This window comes from Thunnus maccoyii, chromosome 18 (assembly GCF_910596095.1).
Source record: "Thunnus maccoyii chromosome 18, fThuMac1.1, whole genome shotgun sequence".
Taxonomy (NCBI): Eukaryota; Metazoa; Chordata; class Actinopteri; order Scombriformes; family Scombridae; genus Thunnus; species Thunnus maccoyii.
The window spans coordinates 2,678,080-2,702,522 of NC_056550.1; the positions used below are offsets into that span (position 1 = coordinate 2,678,080).

Genomic DNA, 24,443 nt, shown 5'->3' on the forward strand with positions numbered 1-24,443 from the left:
ACAAGAAGCAAACCATTATATTGAGTGGAAGGGAACTTTTATTGCCAAAGAGGTGTAGAATTTCCATCACTTAAATAATATATACTAAAATATATAATATCAACCCAGGCAAGTCCTGGATTATTAGCTTGTGGCATGGACTGTATATAGGTATAATAATTATACAATACATACAAAAACATGAAAAATCTAGATACATTTGCCACAGTTCATCATAAAGTGGGCAGGAAGGGATATCATTGATGGTCCCACATTGTCCTCTCTGCCACTTCCTCCGTACCGTCCATCTAACTGCAGAGTTTACCTCTTGAGCATCTTGTTGAATAAAGGTATGATACTGTAGAGCAGTGGTAGGCAAATTGTGGACCTTGGGTCAAATCTGGCCTTCCAACTAAAATATTTGACAAACAAGCAAAAGTTGACATGTGTCTTTATAGACCTACAGCAGATAAAAAGGTAAACATCAGGCTCATGTAAATGCAAATAAATATGACCTTGTAACCTCTAATAAACTTACAAGATGAATAACACAGGTACATAATATGGTAAATGTGTGTTTTGTTTTAAGTGCATTTGGTTATATTATAAATGAGTTAATTTACAGTACTGTTTACTGATACAGTTTGAGTGTAAAGGAAATTTACTAGAACATTTTCTGAACTAAAAATATACATGTAATAGTGGTAATTTTTAAAGCTCACCACACGAGGTCGCTGCTCAGCCAATAATAACGCCATTGACAACAGAATGAGAACAGGCTGCCTCTTTTGTCTACATTTCTTCAGGGTGTAATACAGTGTGACTGTAATCTTTAAACCATTTCCTGGATTACCACTGAACCTGCTTAATAGTGTCTCATCTGCTCCTGTTTCCAAATCACTGTCAGTGGCCTCATTGTGAAGATACACTTTTTGACCATCATGGACACTTGAAATCACTGTTGAAACTTGGACTTAAGAAACTGCATATTCACAGACTGTTGAGCTAAAACATATGCCCATCCCTATCATATCAGATATGAGGACGACTGATATGCCAGTTTTCCTAATGATCAGTTTTACTGACAAGAAATCACCCGCACCCAATTAAGTGTCGGTCCAGATCATTTAGTTCTCTTCAGATTCTTTAAAATAATGATTTCAGGTTGTCCCATCTTCTCTGTTATTTTCCACACCTTTGTTGCACACATCTGCATGGATATTTAACATTGCCCTGTCTTACTCTATTTTATTAACATAGCAGATTTGATTTGTAAAAAATAGGTTATTGGGTTTTGCTTCAATTTTTCAAGATTTCAGCTCTGGAAATATTTCTCACAATTCAAATTTCATTAATTAAGCAGGAATTTTGGTTTTTTGGTATTTTTTTGCTAGAAATTAGTCCATGTGCTTGCGCCTAAGTTATTCCAAAAGATCTAACAGATTGAAAAAGTCAAGGGGTTAAGATGCCAGATAACCCTTGGGTTCTGTCAACACTATACTTCTCCATTGCATGAGGAAGTAAAGCTACTGTATGTGTAAATAATAATAATAATAACTACAAAATAAATCATTTATAAACAAAAGCCTTAACAGTGATGAATTTAAAGGGTCTTTCTTGTGCTTTTATTTGTGGAAGATATGATTGTTTTGTCTGTGACCTGGACAGTGCTCTGGTGGAACAGGGACATCATCAACTCTACTGGTTCAAACTAACCTGCTTGGTTAAATATGCTGGGTACATTTGTCTGTGTGTGTGTGTGTGTGTGTGTGTGTGTGTAATAAACCTTGACTTAAGACAAACATCGAGTTATATAATGAGAAATGTACAACATTGCATGTGTGTTTGTGTGGATGACCTGAAATAGCTCACAGTACCATGGTCAATGGAGGGACTTTGGCCACCATGCAGGTGGCGGGTTTGGATCGTGCAGGGTGTGTGTGTGTGTGTGTGTGTGTGTACGTACATGTTTTTCCATCCTTATTGGGACCATTTCTGGTATAAACACTGACCTTATTGGGACCAATAGTCCTCATGGGGACCAAAGCCCAGACCTAATGCAGCAAAATGTCATTTCTGAGGTCCCGGTTAAGGTAAGGGATAAGGTGTGAATTGAGGTTAGGTTAAGGTTAGGGTTAGGCTTTACAAAATGAATGGAGTTGATGCAAGGTCCTAACAAGGATAGCTGCACAAACCTGTGTGTGTGTGTGTGTGTGTGTGTGTGTGTGTGTGTGTGTGTGTGTGTGTGTGTGTGTGTGTGTGTGTGTGTGTGTGTGAGTGTGTGCACTTGAATATGAGGGATCAACTTGAAAACACTGAAAACTGTACCACCTAAACTCCATCAGCATGTTGACTTTCCAACCAGAGGGGAAAGCACACTAACACACCTCAGATATACAAAGCTGTCCCCTGACATTTCCCCACTTCTCTGACCTCATATCGGTTCTGTTGTTTCCAACATACACACACACTGCCCAGACAATCCAAAGCAGAGAAAAAAGCAAATTAGAGTATGGTCAGTGGAAGCCATGGCGGCACAACAGGATTGTACTGATTTGCTTCTTGAGACAGTCTTTGAATTGAATGGATAAATTATAAATTTCCTGAATCCTTGAAGTCTGACACTTGTTGAATTTTGTTTTCTGTGACATTCCTAATAAAGATGTCATTTGTGCCACATGCATTTGCAGCTCAAGTGGCTCTATTGGCCAGTAAGATTCAAAATTGGACTTGAATGAGACAAGAATGTATTTTTAAAACAATAAACAAATCAGTGTTTGTGGTGTGGAGCACTAATTTGAATAGTAATAATTGCACAGCACCTGACACAAGTGTGATAAGTTCTGTATTTCTTTTCGTACAAGTCAGTCCAAATGTTCTGTGAGATCAGGCTCAATATTGACTATGAGACTCAAAGCCCCAACTATACAGGCAGGGTACATTAAATGCACGAGTCAGCAGGAAAGTGCTAATGACCTCAGTCTGATATAACCATTGACTGTATACACACACATACACACACACACACACACACACACACACACACACACACACACACACACACAGATATCAGACCATGATCATTTTTGGGGACATTATATAGACTTATATTCGTTTCCTTGAGACTTACCCTAACTCTAACCCTGACCATCTCACTACTTGATTAACCTTAACCCTAACCTTAACCACTGACCCAAAAATCAGCTTTACGTCAATTAGGGACACAGCTTTTTCCCCAACTGGACAAGCCGTCCCAAATTAACTGGTCCTAAATCTGAAATTTGTCCCCAAAAGCAGCCAGACAGACCACACACACACACACACACACACACACACACACAGACAAATGTACCCAGCATATTTAACCAAGGCAGGTTCATTGCAGGTTAGTTTGAACCAGTAGAGTTGATGACATCCCTGGTAGTTTTCAGTGTTTTCAAGTTGATCCCTCGTATTCAAATGTGCACACAAACACTGCATGATAACTGCAGTCCCAACAAATACAACCTGCAAGCTGGCCAAAGTCCCTCTATTGACCCAGGTGAGTTATTACTGTGAGCTATTCCAGGTCATCTACACAGACACACACACAATATTGTACATTTTTCGTTATATAACTCAGTGTCTGATTAATCCATGTTTGTCAAACGTCGAGGTTTATTGCATCAACCTGTACAGGTCATCGCCTGTGAGTCACACACACACATACACACTATCAGTATGACTACCAGGAAACTGCTGCTGCAAGCTCTTTACCTGCAGAACTGAAGAACCAACACACACACACACACAATATATGAAACAACAATAATAATGCGGACAATAGTTAGATTATTTTCAGGATATTTTATTTTTTTATAAAAAATAATGTCCTCTAGAATGAACAGTTCACCTCAAATATACAATAAACACTGTGCCTGGGTCATACATATATGTGAATACACAATGAATCTCAGTATACAGGCTGATTATTTTCATGCACAGCTTAATACACACGTTGCAGTTTTCACCCATCACAGGTCTTCAACAACAGCTAGGTTAATTAATGGATAACTCAATAATCCCTAATCTGTGTTCATTATCAGTAACCGAACAGGCAGCTCAACATCTGCTGTTTCTTCTGCATCTTGAACTGGCACTATGCAAGGGCACAAAACAGGAATTCAAGAAAGGCCATTTTGCCAACAAATACACGAGCCATTTTGTTCAACACATGAAAAACACCAAAAAAATTGCACAGTATTCTTATTGACCTATGAATTCTAAAAGCAAGCCAGTCGCACAAAGAAAAGAGGAAATGTTCTGTTTCTTGTAGCATAAAATTCAACTCATCATTCAACATGCGCAGGCACTTCATGTTTTTGAGGAAAATCTCCTACTAGCTGCTTGGCTGCAAAGCGCCTAAAAAGACTTGAATAAAAGGAATCAGCAATATGGGTGGCTAACTTTTAGGTGAAATGTGTTCTTCCATATGAGGTAAGACCTGGAATAATATCAGACTGGAAGACACGTGTGATATATCTTGTTCTTGTTCTAGATTTACTGTAGCAAAACTTTTCAAACATACCATGGACTCCATTGGACGACAGTTTCATCAAATTTTTTTACTCCTGCTTGGAGAAATGAAAACCCTTTGATACATTCAGTCAGCTGTACTTCAACATTTTTGTCAGCTTGCTTATTACCTAGAACATATGACTCTTTGATAAGTTAGTAAGGACTTCAAAACAGACATTGACAAGGTCTGGCAAGTTTAAAGCAGTGCAGCTGTTTACAAAATGAAACCATCTCTTCTCATCATTTAGGGCTGAATGATTAATGCTTTTATGTTGAAATTGTATGAACTGATTAATTCCTAGTTTTTAAATCACAGTTGCATTATTTGTCAGAAAATTAGATATTTTCTTCAAATCGTTCAGCCCTACTATCAATTCAATTCATCTCTGCATCTTTCTCTCGTTCTCTTTCTGAATTTCTACCACTGCATCTTTGACTCTCCACCATCTTGACTCAGAATGTCAACTTCATTCTTCTCTTCATTTATGTATTCCCACACATAGAGAAGCAAGAAACACAGACAGAAGACATCCGCGCCAACTAAGGAAACTCCCAGATAATCAGGATGCTGATGCTTGGCCTTTTCTTTGATCTCCTTGGCCACTTTTGGTCACTTCAACACCCATCCACCACCGGGCTAACAGTTCTGGTCCCACAATGGCCATCTTTACAGGACATTTTATGGTCAGCTTGTCAGTGTTTGTGTCACAAATCATGTCAGGTCAGGACCTGATCACTTAGCAGCGCGGTAGACAGCAAGATCCAGGGGCTCTTTGGAGGGAACGCACCAATCGTCGGCCTCCAAACTCAGCTTGTAGTGACGCAGAGCGGTCTTGTTAAAAACTGGCAGCCTCTCCACTGAGTCTGTAGACAACACCTGGGGAGACAGTGAATAGACTTTAATGCAAGTGTGATTCACCACATAGCTTTTTTTGTGCATGCATGTTCATTTGGACTTGAATCTTGGTCTAACTCATTCTAGACTTGGGCCCTGTTATTTATAAACTGACAGTAACAATGTTCAATATATGTGCCTGTATAATAGGCTATACAATAAAATAAAATCAGTTCACTGCTGTATTAAAAAGATGAGCAAGGTAAAGTAAATGAAATAAATCAATCAATAGACCAATGCAACATGGGTACAAATTGTTTACAACCAGACTGAGGACAATCTGTATCTATTAGTGCTACCTTTAGGGAGCATCTGGTACTCAATATGTAGACTCAATATAAAAAGAATAAAATATTTTCATCAGTGTCATTAAATCTTTTCAGCTTCCTTAAAAAGAACAACTGTTGATTTGCCTTTTAACATATAGCATCTGTATTTGTATCAAATTTAAGCTTCTCATATAGGACAGTGCTCAAATACTTTTATTGCTGCACTGAAAATCAATAAACATATCTTTGGTCTTATTTGGAGGAAAGACCGGTCACACCAATTAAATTCATCATATCCCACAATATGTTGGTGCATGTGCATGTGTGTAAATTACCTTCAGGTGTATGACAGCGTCCGTCCCAAAACCCTCCATGGAGTAGAGCTGCAAGTCTCCCTGGAAGTAGCGAGCGTAGAGACGAGTGATGGGCAGCCCATAGCCGAACCCAGCCTATACACACACACACACACACACACACATATGTTAGCTCTTCTCATGATATGAATATCATGTTTGAATGTGTATGTTGGTGTGTGAGCTGCTCACCAGTGGGGCTCTGTGTTTGTCTCCTATAGAGGGTCTGGGAGCTGTGGAGTACAAGTAGCTAAACAGGCGTTCTGTCCTCCTGAAGGGAACACCACCTCCTCTGTCGCTCATCTGGAGATAGACAGAGATCACAGAGAGGTTAACACAGCAGTGAGGACTCAGCATCAATGATGAAGGCAAAACAAATACCACAAAAAAACTCTTGAATGATTATACAGGCCTGAAATCTCAGTTTAGAGATAAACCCTTTCCATTTTGTTACTTTTATTAGCATAAAGCATGCACTGGGTGACCTGTATGTGTGTGTGTGTGTGGAAGTTTTTCCATGCTGGTGTTTAGGGCAAAGGTCGCAGATATCAGCCAACGGTGCGCTGAATTAATCCTGTCTAAATATGGATCTATGGTGTGCCAGGAGCCAATGACGTAAATGAATGGGCTTGGTGTCTGGGCGGATTTGGATTCTTTGATGATAATGAGGGTTTATGAGGTTTATGTAACCCAATTAAGCAGCTGAACAGAGGTGAATCAAGGTTACAAGAACAATGGGGCAAAGGGTGAAAACACGTCATTTCAGAATGGGGACAAGAATACAACATTGTTTTACTCTTTCTTTCCATAGCTTTTTCTTTTTTTCATAATCGTCACATAACCACATACCTCAACATGGCTTTAGTAAAGGGGAGATTACTGTGTTTTTTTGAGTAAAGACGTTTACGTTGAACCAACTTGGTTTCTATTCTTGGTGTGGGAAATTGGGGCATTCAGATAACATATTTTTTGTTCTTTCAACCAGTGATGTACTAGAAAAAGTACTTAATGTTGTGTTGTGTATGGTTGCTGGCGCATTTTGGGATTTTAGAACCACTCCTGCCATCATGACGAAGAATGGTATTTGCTTGCCTTGCTCTCCTTTGCAACATAAACGCAACAAGAGATATCAAATATCCCTGATGTGACTTTTCAGTTGGGAACATACTGCTCTGTCCTTTGTCCTTCCTGTCTGGTTTGTAAGTTGTTTTCTCTCTAGTTTCCAATGCAGTAGGGCTGGAATCCATGAAATAAACCAGAGGTACAAAACATGCAAACAAAACATGTCCTGGACAACATATCCAGTTAATGCTTACTTAGAGGACAGGTTTACAATTTTTCAAGTGTGTCTTAAACAACAATCAGGCGTCCATGTGAACAGTGGAAGAGGTTTTCTTCACTGTCATCATTCCTCCTGTTCATACTGGCTATTAAAAGATCCCCTTCAGATGTGCTTTCAATGTAAGTGACCGGGGACAAAATCCACAGTGTGTCCACACAGTCCTTTAGTGCGAAAATGCATTTAAAAGTAGATGTGAAGCTTATATGAGGCTTCAGCAGTCTGAGTTAGTCATATCAAGTGGATATCTGCCACATTTACAGTCTTTTTAGCATCAAATTCCCTCTTTGTGTTTCCTCAGACAAGTGTTTCCCTGTTGAGCTGTGGTGGAAGTATAGTAACAAAAAGAGGGACTACTTGATTTGACTCATTTGGACGACTGAAGCTTATGACATGAGAGTGGTATTGATCTTCTCAGCTCACGAAATGTCTACCTTTTTCTTTAAGAGTTGTCGTTTCTTTAAGTCCGACTTACACCAACCTGTACAGCTACATCAATCTCCCTCAGCATCACTCTCACTGACAGAGGAATCACTCACCTTGATCGACAGATCCTCTCCGCCGAGAGCGACCATGACTTTGATGGGTGGTAGGGTCCTACTGGCCTCGTGGTTTTCAATGGTTGCTCTCATGGCATTCTGCAGAGAGGACACAGGGAGGTTTATCAGCTGGTAGGTAACCAATGGGATCAGTCCAAAACACTGCACACTCAGGTCGATAATGACATTTTATTTAAAGTCAGATGTCAGCTTCCAAGAAAGTTCAACTATTAATCAAAGGAGGGTCTAATACAGGAATATTATCAAATTGCATTGTTGGAAATATAGAATTCAGTGTTTGTGGAGTTTCACCCATATGAGAAAATAAAAGTCAGGATTTTTTGACCTCTGCTGCTTCAATTTCCAGCATTCTTTTAAAAGTATGTTAAAAAAACTTTATGAAATTGCAATACTAAATCACTGGAGTGCTCCTTTAAGCCGTCAAGGAGGCTCCTACTGCTGTAAATAGTATATCATATACAGTATTTTTGTATGCAGATACAGTATCATTTATTACCTTAAAGAGTTCAAATAGCATGTGGTACAGGTGAGATGGGATGTATGAGATGTGGATGGGCTCTCTGATGCTGTTGGCTAAGGGAGGGGAGAAAAACAACAGTCAACGCTCTATACACACATATTATCCATCAATGAAAAAACTCTGTGTGTGCGTGTGTGTGTGTGTGTGTGTATTTAGTCACAGTGTTTTGTGTGTTTCTCACCATTCATCTGCCTCAGCTCCAGCTCAGGTGCTCCCAAGTAATACTGTTCACACAGCATCTTAGCACTCTCATAGGCATCTAGAGAGACACACAGACAGAAAACTTTATTCTTTGCCCTGTTTGATAAAAGATAAAAGATAAGATGGACATGATAAAACAGATATAAAGATAAACAGATGTGATAAATTCCAAGGCTATCATCAGTATAAAAATTATGGTTGATAAGTGTGATGGATCACAACCAGCAGTTCTGAGTCTGTTCAAACACTGAAACTGAGCCAAACTGGATGAGCAACCTGCCAGTTCTGCACCAGTTATTGACCTGCGTCATCTCATGATGCAACTAGCTTTTTCATTTATCAGAGATCCACTATGTGATACAGTGAAATATAAGAGACGGTTAACTATGAACTGATACTGTGAATGAATTATTGATTTTTTTGTCATGACTGTAAGGATATAAAGTTCTTGCTTGACTGAATGCTGTATTAGAAGTATTTAAATGTACTCAATATTCAAGGTTTGCTGTTTTGTATTAACAAGAAGTAACAGACATCATATCATGGCTGGATTAACCCACTATGGCCCTGAGGTGAAAATTAGGAGTTGGGCCCCCTGGTCCTAAATCAAATTTAAATCAAATTCAATTAGGAATATACTGTATACCATTATTAAAAATTTGGTGATTCTTCCTGCACTGTATATCAAGTACAAGGTAAGGATGGTCCTGTATTATAAGCTCATCTTTTGCCTGGTCTTGAAGCCGGGCCCTGTGTCAAAATCTAAAATAAGACGTGTATTGTTTGACTTAATATTGTGCTCACATTGTACGTAATATACAGTAAATAGATAAGAAATCATGGATGAAAGGTTAGTGATTATAATGTGTAACTGCCAGTTTCAGCTCATAAACTGTACCAGTCTAAACCTAATTACCACTGGTCAAAACCACCTCTGACAGCCTCTCTGTCCCCTTACCTCGTGCAACCTCTGTTACGTCACACATGGAGTCAATACAGCCAATGGTGTTGGGATGGGCGGGGTTTGTGTTGCCGTTGAAGACAAGAGCTGCAAGAAAGTAGCGAAAGAGAAAATTAGTTATTACTCCTACTACTAGTAGTGGTTCATAAAATGTAGTATTAGTGGTTCATGAGCTTTTTATTTATATAATCTGGCTGTGTGTTCACTGATTTTTGGTCATGTGGTCAGGTGTGGTTGCAGGCTGGTATGTGTGTGTGTGGCAGCTCACTATGCTGGTTGATGAGCATGCGGATGGAGATGCGGCTGGTGTAGAAGCGGTCCAGGAAGTACTGAATATTGTGGTCAGTGACAGCGTCCTGCTGGCCATAGGCCTCTTTGTATTCAATGACTCCCTGAGCCAGGGTGGGGACCACCTCGTTGTGTCGGTTCCTGATGGACTCCAAGACGTCCACAAACCTGGGATGATGAGCAGAGGAGGGAGTGGAAGGCAAAATCAAAATCCAGAATAGAATTAAAAATCCTTCTCCTCAAATACAAATCCCTTAATGGTCAGGCACCATCATGTCTTAAAGAGCTCATAGTACCCTGTTACTCCACTAGACCACTACGCTCCCAGAATGCAGGCTTACTTGTGGTTCCTAGAGTCTCTAAGAATAGAATGGGAGGCAGAGCCTTCAGCTATCAGGCTCCTCTCCTGTGCAACTATCTTCCAGATTCAATCTGGGGGGTTCCAGATTCAGTCTAAAACTTTGCTTTTTGATAAAGCTTATAGTTAGGGCTGGCCAGGCTTGCCTTGGACCAGCCCTTAGTTATGCTGCTATAGGCCTAGACTGCTGGGGGACTTCCCATGATGCACTGCACTCCTTTCTCCTCATCCTCTCCATCTGTATGCATTCATGTCCCATTAATGCATGTTACTAACTTTGCTTCTTCCCTGGAGTTTTGTGCTTTCTTGTCTCACAGGAGACCTTTGGCTATAGACCAACTGCTGTCCAGCTTGATGCCCACCGCTGCCACTATTATTATCAGTCAAATTCCTGTTAGTATAATTATCGTTATTGTTATTATGCTTCTCTGTCTGTTTCTCTCTTTGCCCTCTCCCCCTCCTTCTTTCTCTCTCAACCCAACCGGTCAAGGCAGATGGACGCCCAACCAGAGCCCGGTTCTGCTTGAGGTTTCTTCCAGTTAAAGGGGAGATTTTCCTTGCTGCTGTTGCCAGGTGCTGTTGATGGGGGAATTGTTGGGTCTCTGTATAGTAAAGAGTACGATCTAGACCTGCTCTATGTGAAAAGTGCCCTGAGATAACTTCTGTTGTGATTTGGTGCTATATAAATAAAATGGATTTGACTTGACTTGAACAGAGGTTAGGTGAGAGAGGAAGCAGACAGTGAAAGTCAAGTTATCCTATCCTGTTTTTTTGATGATATGTGTGTTACACTCACATCTCCAGGATTCCCTGGTCATCTGGGTTCTTGTCCAGAAACTCCAGGATCTCCACCAGGCTCTGGATGTACCTGAGAGAACACAAACATTGGACTGTCAGTGACCAGCATTTAGCTAGAATACTGTGGACACACACATCCACCCTGCTGCAGCCTGTGTTATTGGTACATTTTACTGGGTGAGCGAGATAGAAAAACAGAGAGAGAGAAGGAGGAGGAGGCAAAGAGAGGAGGAAAATGTAAACACCGCCATCTATCTTCAGTCCTCACGTGTCATATACGTATATGTGTGTGTGTGTGTGTGTTACTAACTTGTGTGTTGTTGCTATTCAAAGGAAATAACTGCAACGTGACTTTGGTTTCCTGGTTTCCTGACGCTGCAGATCATGAGCAGCAGCGTCTCAATCAGTTAGTTCAGTTTGCTGTTTCTTATTAAAGTCTAACTAACATTCAGCTGCATGTTTTTTTTTCTGTTATACACACAGATCTGCTGCAAATTACATGTCTAGTGCTCACTGTTGAGAACAAATCACTACCCCGAAGAGAGAAATGTATATTTAATCTATTTTTCTTTCATGATGTCACCCTCTGTCTGCAGATAAATCATACATTAGAGCTTAAAAATATGAATGCTTGTTTACACTTTTTTTTTGCCTTCATCAGGGTGGTGTCTGAAGTTGTTTTCTGGTTTATGTGCACAACTTATAAATTAATCATGTGACATTACACCATGAATACTACTGTAGGTATACAGTTCAAAACAATTCATTCATTTTAAAAATGTTAGATTTGAGTAAACTCTAAAATGGAGATTCATCCTTTTCCCTTTTGAGAGAGTGAGATAAAATAGAGCACATGAAGCTTCTTCCACCCCAACAGGGCAAGCTTTGATCCCTCAGTCTGTCTCAGTTCCCATCCTGGAAATCAGCCATGTTTAGGGAATCAGACCTGTGTCATCTGACTGAGATGAGACAGTCACACGTTTCCAGAAACTTCATCAACAGGTGGGGTCAGCACTGCTAAACATATAGTATATTAAATTTCAATCTGTGAACCTTTAAGCTGCTATTTCGGAAAACTAAGCCTCTGTGTCAAGTTAGTCCCATGACTTGATAAACATAAACATCATTCTGCAGACTGTCTCTGTTGAAATGTGTCTTCTCATTCACTGACAGCTAGACCCGATCTTATTTTTTTCTTCCCAAAAGAGAAGAAATCTGTGTGTGTGTGTGGAAAAAAACATTTCCTGTGAGCGATTCCTAGAAAGTTCCCAGAAAAACCACGGCATGATGTCAGGATTTTGAAAAACAGAGACAGCTGCCCAAGTGTTTGTTATTCACTACATATATATTTCAATATATGCATTAGGAATCTAATACTTAATACTGCAGGGTCAAAGACCTAGAAAAACCTTTCTCAACATTACTTTGTGTGCTAGCATCCTCAAACTTCCCAAGATCAGCAAAACTACAAGCAACAATCTCAATGACATAAGATGGAACAAGAGATGAATTAGTCTCAAAACACTGAAGCTAAATGAAATCAGAACTGGGTTTGAAGAATGACAAGAGTTCAACAGTTCATCACCAAAACACTTAATTAAGAATTTTCTAACTTTTTCTAATCTCAAGGGTCAATTCTGTAAAAGTGTCTCATTTAAAGTGCATTTAATTAAAAGAGTACAATCTTTCAATAACTTTCATAGTTACACTGTTTTATTATGAATGACGTCGGAAGGCTGATTTTGTTTATTACTTGTGTCACTAGCAGCTGCTGTTCTGAACACGCTGTTCCCTTCAGCTGCCAACAACAAGCGGGCGGGGCGAGGGGAAAGAAGACGAAGAAAGGTGGGGTTAGAGGGGGAACTGGGACAAAGTTCAGCCGCTCTCCCTCCTCCTCCTCCTCCCCACACCCTCACCCCGTTCTGTAAAGGAATCTCTGTTTGTATCTGGAACTACAGTGCACCACTGGCCTGCTATTCATAGCAGTGATATTGGAAAGCTTGCAACTGTGAAAATGAGGAAGTACACTTGTGTTTTGAAAGAGTTTTGAATGTGTTTCACAAGTCTGAGGGGTCAGAGTAATGTCAGTACATAAACAGGAGAGCATGCACTTTGTATTTTTTAGTCTTGTCACTTCTACATTTTTAAATGAGTTGTTTTATTGTCATTTAGTGCATTTTTGAGGATACATTGTACTCAGCTCCTTTTGGAAGAGACTGTAAGTAACAGTATATTTATCCCTATCAGTCCCAGAAATGAAGTGTAAGATGACAGTATTATTTGAGGTCAGTCAGTAAACAAGTCAATAAATCAGTCCCCAATCAATCAGATAATCAGATAATCAATAAGTCAATTATTCAGTGTGTATTAATTATTCCATCTCTGTCTCTCACCAGCTCTGGACCAGCTGGACCGAGGGCGTGGCCAGCAGCCGGTCTGGCAGCAGGTTGATCTCCTTCATGATGTTGGACAAACGGACAGGAAGCTCCTGACGCAGGAAGACAAATGATGTGCGTTCACAGGCATTGGTCGAACCTGGAGAGCAGAACAGGATAGGATTACAATTGAATTTAAAATATTATGAATTAAAACCCAAAACAAGACATGACACACATTATTGGTTGGTTTGACAAATTGAGTTTGACCTTGAGTTAAGAATATTTTCTTAAGGCCAAGAATGAGCTTTCACACTCAGATAATAACTAACTGAATGATGAGAAAAAAATGTGGATTATTAGAACAAAACTAAGGGACTGTACAAAAATTATTGGCAAAAAATGACCCCACAACATGTCAAAATAATATAACAGTGGTAAACTGGTACAACTTAATATCTTAATGGAACTTCACCAAAGTAGGTGTCATTAATCCTTGATACAGAGACGGAAATGTCCTTTGCATTTGGCAAAGTGTACCTTTATGTGCCATACAACAAGTGAAAGTTGTATTTTTGATTAAGCTATTTCTGTAACTGTTGACAATATTGCAAAGGAATAAAATACAAATCTGTCCCTCCCCTGCTCTCCCAAACGGTCACCTTCAGCTGAAAGAAAAATGACAATACTCTACCCCTTTTCTAACCCCTGCCACCCTCTAGTAATTTTTATACAGCCCCTAACAAAAGTCATTCATTCATTAATTAGCAGCAGCAATGTCAGTGAAAGCACAGCAGGCTGCTGGCATGTCATGAACTGCTTGTTGTCCTTCAGTGATGAGCTGAGATGGTGAAATCAAACCTATGAGACAAGTTAGCAGACATTTTATAACAGGACTGTTCCTCCTTTGTCTCAGCACCTTTCCTACTGATAACCTGATGCTTGAGTCACTGTACTGAGACAAAGTCCAGGGCTTTTTGCTTTTAGAGTAACTCTACTCTTTTATGTTTGAAAGATCAGTGGAGCTCCTGGTTTCTGGGGCTTTTAAAGATGCACTTAAAACATAAATACATAAATTTTGAGAAATTATAAATTATGTTGATTTCTTATACAAAAAAATAAAAATAAACGCAAATCAGCAGTAGAATAAATAAACAATGTGACGTTTCGGTACCATGCAAATGTCTGACAGTTTCTTACTGTTTTCTATACAAGCATTTTGAATAAAGAGCGTTCAGGATCTGCATTCACTCTGTACACTGTGTATTAGTGATGACTCACCGAAATCCAAGAATTGCTTCATAGACAGAGGAGAGGGAGAGAACTTGGAGAAATGGTCGATGTGTTTTGGCACGTTGGCCAGTGCTGCAGTCTTCACCAGAGACTGAACAAACTTCATTTTGCTAGTCATTCTCAAAAGTGAAATTACGCAATTATAAATAGAACATGCAAATTAAATATATTTTTAAAAATCCTTCAGTGGGAAACGATTTTAATGCAGTTGGTGGAAGCGAATATTCCGAGAGATGCTGGCGTTAACAGTCTGCAGCTCCTCGCATGAGACTCTTCCTTAATAGACTCCCCCAGCCAATGAGAGAGCGCGGTGGGCGGCAACCAGCAAATCGGATTCTAGGAATCCCACCTACTTGGACTGTAAGAAGATAGTAAACAAGGAGGCGTGTGTGGGGGTGTGTGCGTGTGTGTGTGTGTGTGTGTGTGTGTGTTCGTGTTACATAAAGTTTCCTCCCTCTGATAAACAGCCAGGATGGAAAAGTGTCACTTTGTCTGCTGTCATCACATTAACACAATCTGAAAAGCTACCATCACTATTCAAGTAGAGAGTTGCAAAATTTAAAAGATTAAAAAATTATATAGTAATTATAATGTTTCATGATCTGGGAGGGTTGTGTGACTTCCTCCAGGGTCTCCCATGGCAAAATGGCCTAATGGTGGAAAAAGTGCTCTATACTTAAATACAAGTATATATACAAATACTCCTTTACAAGTGAAAGTCCTTCTTTCAAAATGTTACTTAAGTCAAAGTATGTAAGTATTATAAACAATGTGCTTCAAGTATCAAAGCTAAAAGTACTCACTGTGCAGAATGGCTCCTTTTAAAGTGTTATATTGTTATATGCACAGTATTATATTATTGTATTATATAATGAATGAATTAACATGCAAGCAGCAATTCATTGTGGTAGCTGGTTGTTTAATCTTTAATACCGCGTCTTATTTTATGAGCTGATTACATGTTTTGTGGGTGAAATCTGAATCTGTAAAGAAGTGAGTAACTGCAACTGTCAGATATAAACTCAGCAAGCACTTTATTAGGTATACCTGTGCAATCTAATGCAATCCATAACAACTGCTCTGCCATAAATTCTACTTTTATGAAGCTTGTACATTTTCAGTTTTTGTTGACATTGTCAGAAAGATGATAATTCTATTTAATGTTTATGAATGAGGTTGTAGTGGGTGGTGGTGGTGGTGTACTGTGTTACGCCCCACCCTTAGTCGACCCTATAGGGCAACAACACTCCATCATTTACCCAAAGTAAAACTCTACCATCTTTTGAAATACCCCAACCATGGGAAGACTAAACAACAGTCAAAGATAACAGAAACACTAAATAAAATCCCAGGCTGAGAGGCAGCAAGAGCAGCAGTCCAAAACAAACTTTCTGCAACCGGAACCTGAAGCATTTAACCCTTCCTCCCTGGCCAGGTGCACCTTATTGTGGGCTGGTTATGTGGAGGAGATCTGGGTGGAGCAATAGACAGGAGAGGAGAAGGACAAAAAGCACAGGCAACACATACAGCAATAACAACTGGAGTGCATTATATTGAAAAGCGTTCCTAATATTTTTCCCCCTTCATGTATGTTCATGGGGTGGACAAAAAGTAGGAACAGTTTTCAGTATAATGCACTCCACTAAGACCTCAGTAATAAACATAAAGTAGAACTAAAACTAAAATGTATAAGCTTTGTAAAAGTATCATTTATGGCAGAGCTGTTGTATTGGATTGCATTAGATTGCACACATTAGATTGACCACATTGACTTTGTTTATCTGCCAGTCAGAGCAGTAATCTGTAGGAAAATAGTATATTACACTATATGTCCCAGTGTACCAACGCAACATTAAGAGTAACGTCACTCTCTCCTACGCACACACATATTTATAGTGACTATGTTACAGCAGGGAGAGGCAGAACACTCTGTTTCGCCAATAACAAGGTCAAATATAGGAGAGAGAAACAGCAACATAGTCACACCGCAGTGATTATATCACTATTTTCGTCAGCGCAGTGTACTTATGCGAGAGAGAACATCTGACAGATAAGTGAAACCAAAGAGGCAGGGGTCTCACGAGTATGAAAGTCACACTCACAGCTGTGGAAAGCATTAAGGGGGAGGATATTAATAGTCATGTAAACTGTGGAACGCACAGGAAACTGTCCACCATAACCAGGAAACATTTATCCCCATGGATATAGAGGTACATCTTCATTCAGCTGTTTATATTGTTTCCATGTCAATACAATGTTCCCAAACACTAATATATTGTAAAAAATAGATGGTACGTCCTAATCAAAGATAAGACAAAAAGTCCAAAAACTGAAAACAGATTTGTGTATCAGAACTTTGTTTTTTCTTCTTTCCTCTCCCATTAATCATCTCACAACCTCTCAGATATCTCCCTTTGGAGGGGCCCGACCCCTAGGTTGGGAACCACTGGACTAAACTAGCTAACTGTATACAAAGTAGATGAAAGTAGCTCCACCTCCAGCAGTTACAACAGTAACATGCTGCTCTAACACTGATGCTTCAGTATTAATAATCTAATGATGTCATATATAATAATATATCAGTCAGAGGGACCAAATCAGTACTTATACTGCAATACTTTAACTACATTTTGCTGCAAATACTTACAGTGGGGTCCAAAAGTCTGTGACCACTTTCCCATTCAAGTTAATGGGATCTGGGTACTTCTTCCACCACTGATCAGAGACAATGAGCTTAATTATATGTCTACTTGCAAACTGGAACAACTTTAGAGAAGATGTGGGCCTACAATCTCAGACAGGAGTGCAGCAATAGGTAGTTTCTAAAAGAGCATATTTTTCCCAAATTAATAGCCTCTTAACATACACTATCTGGACTCTGTGTATTTTGTGGTACAATTATAACAAGAACACTTCTGGTCATTTGGACTGTACTTGGCTGGATGCAGACTTTAAAGTGGAACAGCACTTGGGCCGTGACTGATGACACTTCACAAGTCCACGAGAACAAAAGTACAGATGAGAACACAGACTGAGAAAGGCCTAGAATGTAAAGCAAAAGGAATAAGGCAACACTTTGGAAAATACACTTATTTTTTTTTCCAAGAGATAAGATCAATATCAAAGTTCAAGGTTTGATTTATTCATCTATAAAAACATGGAAATTACAGTGTTCCAATCTTAATCACCCAATGCTGATTACCAAAACAAAGACAATCCATGAAATAAAACCATAGAAAAAAAAAGAGGCTCTGTATCCTCCATGTGCTGTACGCCAACATGTGCCACTGTCTCACAAAAGTAAGTCACGCATCTGTTCTTATCTCTTAACTTTTAAGGTACAAAAAAACCTGATGTACCCTCCGGAATTTGACGGTCTACTGTGACACCTCTTTCGAAAAGAACTCAAGCATAAACTTATCAGACACCAGAGGGTAAGTTTTTGTTCTTGTATGCCTTACTAACACTGTCTTCTTGCTTAAAAAAATGGTATCTATGTTACTTCCTTTTTACTGTCACAAAGTACTCTTAGGGCTTCTAGGCCTTGGCATCAGTAAAGTACCTACAAACAGTGCACATGACAGTGTTTTTTGGCCATCTTTAGATTAGAGAAGTGCTCAAGGACTCAGGTCCCATATGTGTCAATGCACCAGCACATACTGAAGCACCATTGTGTGAAAAACAGAACCGAATTGTGTCTCATTCTGACTTATGCTTCTGAAATGTAAGTCCGTTCATTGTATATAACAAAACATGGTCCATAAATGTGCACTTGCCTGTTCAATAGTTCTTGTGTTTTTAATTTTGGAGGGCTTTTTTGTTTTTAGTCATAATGGTAGGCTGGACTGTCCAGTTTGCAATTGCAAAAACTTAGTATGACTGGATAAACACCTTGAAAATGTTCACAAGGAAATCAAGGTTGGTATCTTTTTATAGTTAAAAACTGACGACATGGAAGTAGATAGCAAATGTATGTTTTAGTGCTGTGCTTAAAATTATTGTCCTGAAATATTCAGGCTATTCCAGAGATTGCTACAGTGACATTGTTAGGAAAGCGAAGCAGAGGGCCACATTGAAAGACCTGAAGAAGCTGAGAAGATCAAATCCACTTCCTGCGATGGTCTCGACACTTGACATGTAGCACCTAAGCTGCAGCAGTGATGAGGAAGAGGGAGGCGGGGTGAGGGAGAAGACACTTTAGGAGCAGGGTGAAAGACAAGAGAACTGCCCAGGCCCCAGTACTTCCTCTGTCTCCTCACCAAGCCAGCCACCTATCCTGCAGTGTCAACAATGTCACAGACTGAGGCTGAAAGCCCACCAACTGAAGAGCAAGCTGTGTGCTTCTTGGAGTCCAAGTCTACCTCTGCCAACTACTCTGCTGATTCCACTTTGGAGGAAGTACGAGAGGACAAAAATCACTGAAAGTGCAATCCCCTGCTTTGGATTATGTATTATGTGACAAAGTTGTATGTATTATGTAAAACAGATGTTTGTCTTATTCACATTTACTTGATTAGGAGATGCTTTTATGAAAAAGCACCCCAACAGAGGAGAGCCAGTTGTTTTTGTGGAACCTCCAAACTCCACAAGGAAACGACCAGAGGCAAAAGCTCCTTCTGAACAAGTCTCCAGAAAAACAAAGGACTCTGTTCAAAAGAGCCTGTCATTTTTCTGGACAAACTGGCCTCCACCAAGACACCAGAGGTGAAATTTACTTTTGGAAGTCCATCCACCCAGAGGAAGCCTGTTGTTTCAGGTCAGTGTTAACCTTCCTAAAAAGAAGAAACAAAGGTTGCTTCTCAATCCACCCAGAAGAATATGAAAAAACAGAAGGAGCCTTTTGTTTCAGGACAGCATTCAGCTTCCAAAAAAGAAGCAAAGGCTGCTTCTCCACAACCCACCATCCACGGCCGGATGAGGAAAGGGCCCAAACAGAGAGAGCATAAAGGAAAAGCTCCTTCTGAGAAACAAGGAGAAGGACAAGCAGGTTGAACTAAAAGAGGTCATCAGCTTGGTGAAGACCATCTTGGACAAGCTGACTTCTGAAACTTTTCAAGACCTCATGAAACAGCTGCAAGATGTGACAGTGGATATAGAGGAAAGGTTGAACTCGATCATCAACCTCATCTTTGAGAAAACCATGTGCTGTACGCCAACATGTGCCACTGTCTCACAAAAGTAAGTCACTTGTCTGTTCTCATCTCTTAACTTTTAAGGTACAGCTGTATACATTATAGTATACATAGTGACAATGGAAATAATATTTAACACCAGATAAAATAAATGAATTGATGTTAGAGACAATCAACTGCATTAAGACGAAAAGACATAAAACATAAAATCAGGTCTGAGTTGATGTAGATGATACTTTTCAAACAATGTGTGCTTTGAGCACTGAAAAAAAAACATTTTTGCAGTTACTGACCTTAATTTGCAGCAATTATAACTTCATTTTGTGTCTCAAATGCTCATGACAGGATTGAGGAAACAAAGCAGCGCACGTTTATCACTTTTAACTCTACCATTAATGATATTTTCTTAATTTCTTTACATATGAATATTACATTGTTTTCAAATGGATGTGAGTGACCGTTTTCTTCATCAGGTGAAAGTCCCGGCAAAAGATGACTTGAAACTCCCAGTCAGTTTTCAAACACTGCTCATCAGACGCTGCCAGGCTGAGTTTCTGAAGAACCACAGCAGAGACGAGACCTTGGAAGGGAAGCAGTGTAGAGATGTAAGAACTGTGTTTTTTCTGTTTAATTATCACAACCTCCAGTTTTTCTAAACAGGGAGTGGAGTCAAATAAAAATGAATATATTTGAAAATCAAAATATTCATAATAATTCATGTTGACCCTGACACAAAACACAGTTGAACATGTTAGTTTTCTTATAATTTGTCAACAGGAAGAAGAGCACCAGCAACTGAAGACTGAGCTGGATATGCTGTATCCAGAGAATTCTGAGCAACCAGGATGAACAATCTCTGGAGTGTCTCTGTCACCTCAACAGTATTGGTAAGAAGCTGGAGCTGCTGACAGCGAAGAGAGTCATAGACAGGTACTTCAACAAATTGGCTGACATCATAAAAGAGGAAAAACGTCATCCAGAGTATCTGACCTGCTTAAAGACACAGCAGACCTCAGACAGAGAAACTGGATACCTGAATGCAGAGACACAGATCAGATCTTTATGAAAGATGAGTGTCCAGATGACGGTACTTCACCGTTCCCCGGATGTCTGCTGTGGGTCAGTCTTCATCAGAATCTGCAGATTTCTTACATCTCAACCAGCTTTGCCATCGCAGGATGCAGACTCCAGCTCTGATAATCAGCCTATTCAGAACACTGAGGAGAGTCACCTGTTTAACAAACTTAAGCAGGATGAACATGATGACAACAGTCTGCCAGAGTTGAAGAAAGAGGAGACTTGCAAAACTCTTTCACTCCAGTTAAATCCTCACTGACCGAGGATGAGATGGAGAACTTCTCAGAGGCCATAATTGATGAGCATCTGAGAACAAATGACTTGAAAGAGGCACTGCGCATCATGTCACACCTCAACAGTCCATCTGTCTGCCATGTTTTCGTCAGGAACACTGTGGACTTGACATTTGAGTGCAGCAGCAGGATTCAGAGGCAGGTGGGCAGTTCTTCAAAGGATTGAAAGAGATCTTGGAGGTTGCAGACTACATTTCTTCAGATGTGCCTGAAGTATGGCTGTGTCTCACTGAGGTCCTCAGCCCTGTGCTCCATGGCAGAGCTCTTTAGGAAAATCAGAACTCTCTTGGACCAGCTGGTGTGCTGCTGCTACGTGAAAAAGTTTCAGGCTGACTGGAGTTTCCCTCAGGAAAGGGGAGGAGATGTGGATGCATTACAACCCCTCTTGGCCCCTTTTATTTTTATTTAACAATTCAGAAAGACTTGTTAAATAAAAATGAATCTAGTTTAGGGCTACATGGTGGTGCAGTGGTTAGCACTGTCACCTCACAGAACTTCTGGGTTCAAACCTGCTTTCTTCTTTTGAGGAGTTTGCATGTTCTCCCTGTATTATGGGTTTCCTCTGGGTTCCTCCCACAGTCCAAAAACTTGCAGATTAGGTTAATTGGTGACTCTAAATTGCCTGTTGGTGTGAATGTGACAAAGACACACAGCCCTGTCTACATCAGTGGAGCCGAGGTGGAGCAGGTGAACAGTTTTAAGTTCTTGGGTATCAGCATCACAGAGAACCTGTCATGGACATCACACATCTCCACCCTAGTAAAAAAGAAAAGGTCGGAAATGATTGTACGTCTTAAGGAAACTGAAGAAGGCCCATCCCAAGTTCTTGTTAACTTTTACAAAGGAAAAATAGAAAGCATCCTGACTGGAAACATCAGAAACTGGCATGGGATGTGCACCAAGACGGGAAAACTCTGCAATGGGTGATTAAAACCGCCCAGAACATCATCGGTACCCATCTACCGAGCATCAGTGACATTGGTAAGGTGAGGAGCCTGCATAGAGCCTAAAGGATACTAAAAGACAATGCCCACCCCACCACAGCCTGTTCACCCTGCTGCCATCTGGCAAGAGATACAGAAGTATCCGCTGTCGTAGCGCCAGACTACAGAGCAGCTTCTTTCCTCAGACTGTGAGGCTCCTCAATTCATCCTCTGCACTCCGATATAAAAAGTAGTTTTATTTTAATGACTTGTTATTTATTAATCCATTTCTATAATTTCTGTGTTTGTGAGTAGCATTAAGGGACTACAAACTACATTTTATTATACAATCTTGTGTTGTAAAAGGATAATAAATGAATCTTGAATGTGAATTTTTTTTGTCTATATGTGTCTGTCATGAAAGTGGCAGGAATGGACCCAAATGCAGAGACCACAGGCAAAACAGGTCTGAAGAAAACTTCTTTATTTGGAGCATGTAGGCAAAACCAAAAGCTGGAGGATCAAAAAGCAAAACTGAATGCTGAGCCAAGCAAAACAAACGGAACAGGACTGAACAGGACAGACCAGAACAAAGGATCCAACAAAGACTGACTCCAGACAAAGGCTGCGGTCAAATAGTCCCTCCTATCGTCTTTTCCTAACCACTTTTCCTTGACCTCTATGGAAAACGTCACGAGGTCAAGGAAAGATGTGAAGGAGAATTCATAAGGACTTAGGAAAAGAGAACTGCGATGCTGAGAGAATCCGACTGCACTTACACTGGGCTACGTAATTATGCGACGGCGGATGATACTGATGTAGGTCTGCTGTGGTTAAACTACAATGTTCTGAAGATGGACTACAAAAAGCGCATCTTACATACTTCACCCCGGTAGTTCTTACCGTGTTGTTTCATGCAGGCTATATAAACGTGCACAACACGCTGAAAAATACATTACATTCATTACAAAGGTCAGAATTGAATTTTAAAAAGGAATATAGCCTGCCAGTCACAAAACTGAAACGAAATTATCACATTGAGAATGCTTGCTCACACTCACCCTCCTAAATCCCAATTATTGTATGAAAATAAATGTTAAACGTATGACATCACATGTTAGGCCTACAAATCTACCACTGTTCATAATCATCATTCTTAAGTTTCAAACATGATGAATTAAAAACATCATCTGACTAAAAACGTGTCATATCCCTTTTTCCTGAAATGCAGACTTCTGTGTTATGGTTAATATGTCAATTATAATCTGTTATTAGCTTATAATGCATATAATAGTTTAAGAACCACCACATACAAACCCAAACACCTTGAAATGTTGATTTGATTGTGTTTTAAAGTTGTTCTGGTTGATACAGGCTGTGGCTCTGTGTCCCCTCCATCCAAAGCTCTGTTCAACTTGTTTGATGACAGGATAAACAAATATTCAACGCATTGTTTTGTTGCAGATTTTCGTGTGAAGAAATGGCAGGTCTGGAGATTTAAATAATAAAGTTAGGCTGCTGTGCCTGGTGCGTAAATGTGCACAGCGTCTCTCTTAATGTGGGGTGAACCCTGCAAGTATTTAATAAAGCAGAAACGTTAAGTGTGTTTTCCCAATAAGACAGAAGCTGTGCGCATTTACGTGTGAGGCACAGCAGCATAACTTCATTGATTATCTATCTATCTATCTAAAGCAAGCATAATCAATGACAGTATTTTTGTAGAGATGCAGTAGGGGGATAATATAGATATAACTATAAAAGTGAAAAACCAGTTGTTTTCTGGTTTTGATTTAATTTCTATTCCAATTGCCAATTTGAAGACGAAAATGGGAAAAGCACACGAATTTCTGTCACATTTGTTTATTCTGTTATCAAATGAGCTGAACACAGCTTTGGACGGAGGGGACATGGACCGCTGTGGATATTTAATGTGGGTGTAATCGTTTGAACTTGTGAATGATGCGTCGCTTGCTCCTGCAAGGAATTGTGGGACGGAATTATCTCCTTTCCTTCCATAAAGGATAGTCAAGTGTAACCTATGCTAAAGGAGATTAGAAAGGAAGCATTGGAGCACCTTTTCTTAGCAGTTAGAGAATTCAACCAGCTCTCTAGTTTTTATACCCTTGGGTCGGCATAGGTCACACCTATCGTCCACCCTCCTTAATTTTTGGCCAATTATTCTGTTATCTTTATCTCCGTCACTCGTTGTTGGTCAAAACTCTTCAAGACAGGTTTTGAGCTGTTGTGGATATATACTGGCATATTCAATTCT

General features: G+C 39.8%; 1 protein-coding gene across 1 annotated transcript; it reads right to left on the minus strand.

Moving 5' to 3' along the window:
• Positions 1 to 3,810: 3,810 nt before the first annotated feature.
• LOC121884397 (pyruvate dehydrogenase (acetyl-transferring) kinase isozyme 2, mitochondrial-like) lies at positions 3,811 to 15,152 on the minus strand. The gene is made up of 11 exons (XM_042393191.1): positions 14,735 to 15,152; positions 13,472 to 13,613; positions 11,077 to 11,148; positions 9,903 to 10,090; positions 9,632 to 9,721; positions 8,654 to 8,731; positions 8,449 to 8,525; positions 7,932 to 8,030; positions 6,246 to 6,356; positions 6,036 to 6,149; positions 3,811 to 5,413 (listed from the first exon to the last, which is right to left on the minus strand). The coding sequence occupies exons 1-11, from the start codon at positions 14,862 to 14,864 to the stop codon at positions 5,270 to 5,272; spliced, it is 1,245 nt and encodes a 414-aa protein (XP_042249125.1). The 5' UTR covers positions 14,865 to 15,152; the 3' UTR covers positions 3,811 to 5,269.
• Positions 15,153 to 24,443: the final 9,291 nt, after the last annotated feature.